This window comes from Penaeus vannamei, chromosome 1 (assembly GCF_042767895.1).
Source record: "Penaeus vannamei isolate JL-2024 chromosome 1, ASM4276789v1, whole genome shotgun sequence".
In the NCBI taxonomy this organism is placed as follows: domain Eukaryota; kingdom Metazoa; phylum Arthropoda; class Malacostraca; order Decapoda; family Penaeidae; genus Penaeus; species Penaeus vannamei.
The window spans coordinates 36,880,347-36,887,846 of NC_091549.1; the positions used below are offsets into that span (position 1 = coordinate 36,880,347).

Below are 7,500 nucleotides of genomic sequence, written 5' to 3' on the forward strand. Positions count from 1 at the left end.
ATTTCATAACAAATTTAGAATAAAAAAATATATAAATATTTTTATTAACAATATTTTCACATTAGCCATGTTTATTACCCTATATTTTTAATAATATTCTGTATACAATAAAATAAACAACAGGATTATTATATAACAACTTTTCCAATGCTTATTTTTTGTTCCTAAAAACAAAATTCATGATAAATTTCAAACATTTACAGAAGTCCCATACAAAAACTTTTTCTGCCTATCACTTGAAAACAAGCAATACACTCTTTACATAAAGTTCTTGCTATGATTTGCAATCAGAAAAATATATGATGTATAAAAAGACTACCTCTCTATATCACTGACTGAGGTGTCATGAAAACAGCATGTTAAATGTAAACTATTATGTTTTGTCAATACCTCAACATATGTAATTAAAATGCCACAATAGCATTATTCACACAACTGATACATAATTGTCATATGTTCTATGTTAGGGAAGATCTAATCTCCCTAATACACTTCTAAAATATCACCAAGTCATGGAAAAATAATATACAAACAATTCTTTGGCTAAAATTAAGGCACACATCAATACTAAATATGCTGAAAAAAGTACTTACTATTCATATTTGAAAGTGATACAAAGTATGTCAATTGAATATCCTTAGAAAAATCTATTTTTTTTTCTCTTGAAGTCTATGAATCAAAAAATCTAATTAAGTTCCACCTCCTCTGAGATTCTTTTATAAATAACATCATAATTTGCTATTAGAAATGCATAAACACATTAACACATGATAATTAAACCTCTGTCCTTACAAGATATATGAAAACCATGACACAAGAGTTGGTACTTTTATGATGAGAAATTTATAATACAGGTAGTTTCATGTCATGCTTGATATTAGTAATAAAATAGGAGTCATTCATGAGAGTGCTATCAATAATGCTAAAGTTATTCCTAAATCTACATCCTGAAAATCAAGAAATATGTATTTTTTTCAAAGTAAAACAAAGATCCATATAACTTTTTTTTAAATTCTGAAAGCAAAAACATCAAAGTTGTGCAAATGTGAATTTCCTAATAACTATAACAGCTAGCATTATGGCTCTCTTATAATGAAATTTAAACACTAACTGTAAAAGCAACAGCCAATATTTCTATAATGCAGAACTAGATGGATCCTTACGTGTTTGACTTTACTACATTGTGAAAATTATTCGTCCACTAGAAAAAAAAAAAAAAAAAAAAAACAGAAGACAAACAAAGAACAACATAAAAAATTGTGTATATCTATATGCATTTCCATACATATAATCTTTAGGACACATACAAAATACATTTTTGTAAATGCCTAAATATCAATTTCATACATACACATTAACACACACGTATGCGTTTATCTAAATAATCATAAATACTAAAGTCAGCTGATGGTTTAATTTATATTAAAATGTATAATTTACCTGCTGTCTAACCAACCTGGGAAGCACATAACCTTAGCCTATGATACATTCAAAATGAGGAATCAGGTCCTTCATTTTTACCCCTTCATGAGCATGTATATATGCATACTTGTTTGGTTACTGTTTATGACTGATTGGTTATTTTGCACGTATGTATTCATTAGAAAATTAATTTCTTATGTAATGGCTAGTTGCAGCTCATGAATGGGCAATATGGGATAACATCATTAGACTGAAAGATTTTGTAGTTTTTTCCCATACTATTTTGGATCATATTTTTGAAAAATAAAATTCTAGCAATAATATGTCAACAAGTTATACATCAATTCATACCTGAATTTTGTTTCCAATATTTGACATTTTTAAAAAATAATTGAAGATAACATACTGAATAAATCTGCAGTAATTAAATGCTGATGCATATGAGTTAACTTGAGACATATAGAGGCCTGTGATATACTGAAATGAAAAACAGTATTTAAGTAATTAATAGTATATGGAATTACAATTTAGTAATAAAAAAAAACAAAAAAACTGATCAGTTGTTTTCATGAGTATCTAAAGGTGAATTTTGGAAAGCTGTCCTAAATCTTTGGCTGGAAGCATACTTGCGCATGAAACTTTACCAAAATTTCCTTTCCCATATAATTTCTTAGGTATCTGCATGGTAAATCTTACAATACACATAACTTAAAAGTTACTAAAACATGCTTGGAAGAATGCTTCTAACCTCACCTGAAACTAGGTATGATTAGCTTACCAATATTTACTTTAGTACAAAATGAATTTACAGTGTCAGGTGCTGCTGTACACTTACTTATTTCTGTAGCAATAAAGTAAATGAAGAGACAGGCCTGTCATTCTTCACATTGAATTTTTTGTAGAAGGCATATGTTTAGTATGTCAGCAAAATAGTTTACAGCATAGTAAGTTTACAGCTACCCTGAGGATAAATGGACATACCCCATAATTTATTAAAAAAAGTAAAAAAAAAAAATTGTGATAACCTTTAAGTACACAAAATAGTTTTTTTTTATGATCTTTGAACAAAAATGCATAAATTATAGATGATGGCTGTAAAAACTATCTGTTTTCTTTTTCATTCTTTGAAGTTTTCCTTTGCAATTTTTGATTGTTAAATAAATGCATAGACATCAATATTATGTTTTTGGTTTTAAAAAGACACACTTTCATGGTCTCCAAAAGAGTCTATGCAAGAATCTGTAATCTGATTATGTAATCACAGAGATGTAATTCAGGATGGGTATCCCCAAAATTAAATTCCCGAGAGAAGTACAATAAAGTTGTACAAAAAAGCAATCTTACAAATAGAATGAGACAGGTAATCATAACAAACATCTAAATTTTCACTTCAAAAATATCCATAAGCCTGGAAAGAGGTACAAAGCACATAGATGAGCCAAAACGAAATCATGATGGCTCCCGAAACGTATTTCATTGGAACATTTCCTCCAAGCTCTGCTTTTCCAAACACTCCCAGGAATCTGAAAATGCCCATTCAGTTAGAACAAAGAATAACAACATAAGAATGCAATAAAATAAGTTCACTTTGATTTCAGTACATACTTCAATAACCTTCTAACTATGAATAATAATATGGATATTGTCAAGGCTCTAGATATCTAAGAAGTGAAACAAACTTGTTAATCATATTCTCCTGCAGATATGAGACTTACTAGCAATTTACAACACCCATTTCCATGAAACATTCTCATCTTCTACTTACCTTCTCAGCAAAAGGAGACCAATGCACAAAATACAAAGACCAGTGAATACGCCAACACTGAAGCCTAGGTTACCAGCAGGAACAAAGAATACTTTTCCCTGAAAGCATGAGGGGAAATTATCACAACAGTGTGGTGTATCACCAAACAATTAGAATCTGAATAGAAATGTAATACTTAATTACCAACTGAGCAGGTTATTACCCCATATTTCTTGAGTGAATCTAAATAGAAATGATCTTAAATTGAATTAATAAAATAGGGTAAAAAATGTACATCAAATCATTAAACCATCTTAATCATTACCATTATTACTTCCAATGTGCATATACAAACACCATTTTCACAACAGAATAATGTGCAACCAGAAAAAGTTAAAAAAGAAAGAGGGAAATAATTGAATAGTATTTCAAAATTTCATTTACTAATTTACAAACTAAAAGCTAGACTTACCCTTATCTTGTTGACTATTGCTGCAATGAGCCATGGTGCTCCCAATCCCAGGAACACATTGACTGAGTTACTACCTGTTACATTACCCACAGCATTATCAGCATATTTCTCTTGAACAGCTGCAGTCTTGGATGCAAATGTATCTGGCAGTGAAGTTCCCAGGGCAACGAAGGTGATGGCTAATGGGAGGAGAAAGATATATGTTAAGACTAATGTCTATATCAGAAGACAGCAGCAATCACTTGCATTCTGCACATAGATGGGTCTGCCAATGCTTAGCCACAAAGGAGTCAATTAGTAGATCTTGCGACCTCACTTTTCCTTGAAAAAGTGGGAAAACGCTTTTTTACTAATGCTATCAATATTGGCACTGTTATTTTTGTTATAAACATTATAATTACTATATTGTTACTGACATTACTAACAGCAGTATTATATATTAGAAAATCAAGGAAAAGGGTAAACAGGTGAGACAGGTAATTTGCAATAATGGCTCATTGGTGACTGTACTTTTGTAGCCATCTATATTTAAAAACAATTACTAAATCTAACACACACATTGGGCAATGGCATGTATGTACATGCCATGCCCGGTGGCTTGGGGTTAAACACATAATCACATGTCTTGACAATGACTGTCTGAATTTTTAACAACCTCAGCTGTCCTTACCAGTAACAGAGTTCTTGAGTCCAACAAGACAACCAAATGTGGCAGCCAAATCACCAATGATTGCCGTCAACAAACCAATAGCGCCGAGAGATACGAAGAAACACAACCATCCACCAAGTATGCCAGGGGGAGGCACCAGAGAAAATATGATCTGGAAAAGAAAAACATTGATAAATATAATCCAAAATATCATCTAATACAATTTCTATCCATTCAAGCTTTTCAAATCTAAAGTAGTAATCTTTTATATAAAACAGTTATTTACTATGAGATGAACACATATACAAACACATGTATGTGTGTGTGTGTGTGTGTGTGTGTGTGTGTGTGTGTGTGTGTGTGTGTGTGTGTGTGTGTGTGTGTGTGTGTGTGTGTGTGTGTGTGTGTGTGTGTGTCTGTGTGTGTGTCTGTGTGTGTGTCTGTGTGTGTGTCTGTGTGTGTGTCTGTGTGCATGTGTGTCTGTGTGCATGTGTGTGTGTGTGTGTGCGCGCAGGTGTGTACAGTAGCATTATGATTAAAAAAAAAAAATCATGTATACTCACTTTCCACCCAAAGGTAAGGAAATGCATCACATAATCCATTCCCGTTGCATTTTCAATGTCACCACCATTAACATTGAGAGCATCCTTAATCTGACTCAGGTAAGTCTCATGGTGAACTTGCAGTGCATGCACATTGGCATTTGTCATGATCATCATGTTGGCCAAGACATTGTTGAAATCTAGCGAGAAATTAAAAAAGAGATAAGAAAACAAGAGAATGGTCGTTAAGAAAGATCTGTCTGTTGTCTTTTTCCAAGTCCATTCAATCATATTCTACTCTTCAGCAACTTTCTATTCCATACATGTTTCATAACAAGCTAGATCTCACCATCATCATTGGTAATGGTAACAGCTGTGCGGTTGATCTGGCCCAACTTAGCTCCTCCAGTTGGGTCAAAAAGTTCAATCTCAAAATGCTCATCTTTTTCTGGGGTCATGTCATCGATAATTGGAATCTCAATATTCTGTTCAATCTGTTTATAAGAAAATAGATAACCATTAATTATGGCATAAGTATACTTTTTCACATACAAGATGTTTTTATGTAATGCATAGTTTATGACAGTAACTGTTTATCTATGACACTTGATCTTTATCAAATAAAATACTAAAATATAAAAGAGAGAGATATGAAGGAAAACTAATTCAAAGTGCCTTCATTATAAAACAAAGTATGAATCACAATACACTATTTCAGAAATGGAAATGAGCATTTGAAATTCTAATTATACAATATTTAGCAATATATTCCCCATGTTATTTAAATAGTTAAACCATCATATCATTGCTTCCCATCTATACATCCAACAATAATTATCACACATTATCCCTTGTCCTTACCTCAGTGTGCTTGAACACGAGAACACCTTCCCCTCCTTCAAAGTCCCTTCCTGAGATAGCAGTTTTGTCAATTGACCTCCATTTCACAGTAATTTCCCCGTCAGCTCCATTCTTTCGCACTACAGGGATGATTGCCTTACCAATGCTCTCCTTTACAAGAAAACCTCGCTTCTGGAACATTACCATACCAGGTTCTGCAAACATGGGATAATACTTTAGTAATACAGATTTTGTTTATCAGTCCAGAAAAACAATTTGTTTTAGCTCTAAGAAAAATGCAGCTAGTTTCATATGTCTATGATACTTCAAAAAATATATTTAAATTTTGCAACTTTGCTCAAAAATGTGTTGCTAGATCAACAGTCTTGCTAAAACTTCTACATCCAAAAAAAAAAAGAGTAAAAAGGAAAAAAATCATATGCAGCAGGTCTGTGCCAGTGGTAAATACTGCAAACTCCTCTGTATACTTATTTTGCACAGTGTCAACCTTTACAGTGCAGTGTATCAATATCCTTTAACACAAACACTGTGTCTGTACAATGCATAAGTGATGAGTGGTAAAAATAATTATGCCTTAATTTTTTTATATGAACTGAGATGTATGTTTCAACACATTCTTGTTAATATAGATAAATTTGAGTGTTATCAATGCTCATTCAATACAGTAAAATATCTACTCATATTTTTTGTCCTTAAACCTTTTTGAAAGGACAAAGGAGTCCAGAATCAAAACCTTTAAAATACTTTAGAAACAGCAATTAAGCTAGATTAATGATTCTATGACATTTTGTGTGCTAGAAAGTCCACTGCACCTAATATACTTTAATACATATATAAATGTACACATACTACAAATATCAACTAAATTAACATGAAACCTAACTTCTACCATATTAGACAGCTACTAAACTCCTACTGTCTTTCAAATTCTTTTAATCTCTTTTCAATATCTTTAACACATAAATTTCTCTTTACATTACACAAAGCACATAATATATATACACACAGCTCTTTGTATAGAGCTCTTTTTATGTATGGCAAAGTAAGCTACGCTGCTCTTAGTTATCATATATAAGAGGACATTAAAAGGTACAAAAAAGTAAAAAAGCAATATCAATTAAGGAAACATAATTAAGAAATCAATGACCAATCACAAAATAAATACCCTGATTAAGGACTTTCCAATGATGCTTAAAGATTTTAAAACCGCATACAATGATTATTTGGAGAAAGTTCAAAGAACTGGAATATCATATAAATAATCTCAGCACCTTTTCTGTCTCAACAGACAAGACTATTGGTAACATACAATCTGCTATTGGACAGGCAGCTTCAATAATAAATGTTGAATAATAGCGTACAAGCTCTTCTTGCAAACAAACATCTCAGTCAAATGTTTAAACTTGCCAAACTATACCAAATATTACTGGTATCCAGATCAGACATACTATCTGTAAAGCAAGAATCAAAACATTCATTATCTTACACTTGTAATGCATAAATAAAGAACATGAAATATCTTGCCTAGTTTTATCCCTTAACTCTCAAATAACTGTTAACTACCAAATGATTGTGTGTGTGTGTGTGTGTGTGTGTGTGTGTGTGTGTGTGTGTGTGTGTGTGTGTGTGTGTGTGTGTGTGTGTGTGTGTGTGTGTGTGTGTGTGTGTGTGTGTATGTGTGTGTGTATGTGTGTGTGTATGTGTGTGTGTGTGTGTGTGTGTGTGGTGTGTGTGTGTGTGGTGTGTGGTGTGTGTGTGTGGTGTGTGTGTGTGTATGTGTGTGGTGTTTGTGTATGTATATGTGTGGTGT

The 7,500-nt window shown here is 32.2% G+C and overlaps 1 protein-coding gene across 8 annotated transcripts in view; it reads right to left on the reverse strand.

The window, feature by feature from the left end:
• LOC113815023 (sodium/calcium exchanger Calx) overlaps positions 1 to 7,500 on the reverse strand; it is a 159,278-nt gene that overhangs the window by 1,095 nt on the left and 150,683 nt on the right. For all 8 annotated transcript variants that reach the window (XM_070122417.1, XM_070122427.1, XM_070122421.1 and 5 more), the window contains 7 exons: positions 5,691 to 5,884; positions 5,179 to 5,323; positions 4,851 to 5,029; positions 4,309 to 4,459; positions 3,639 to 3,817; positions 3,188 to 3,285; positions 1 to 2,945 (listed from right to left, as the gene is read on the reverse strand). The exon at positions 1 to 2,945 is cut by the window's left edge and continues 1,095 nt beyond it. In XM_070122417.1, the coding sequence (XP_069978518.1) occupies positions 2,813 to 2,945; positions 3,188 to 3,285; positions 3,639 to 3,817; positions 4,309 to 4,459; positions 4,851 to 5,029; positions 5,179 to 5,323; positions 5,691 to 5,884 (1,079 nt within the window). In that variant the 3' untranslated portion in view covers positions 1 to 2,812. The remainder of the gene's footprint in view (positions 2,946 to 3,187; positions 3,286 to 3,638; positions 3,818 to 4,308; positions 4,460 to 4,850; positions 5,030 to 5,178; positions 5,324 to 5,690; positions 5,885 to 7,500) is intronic.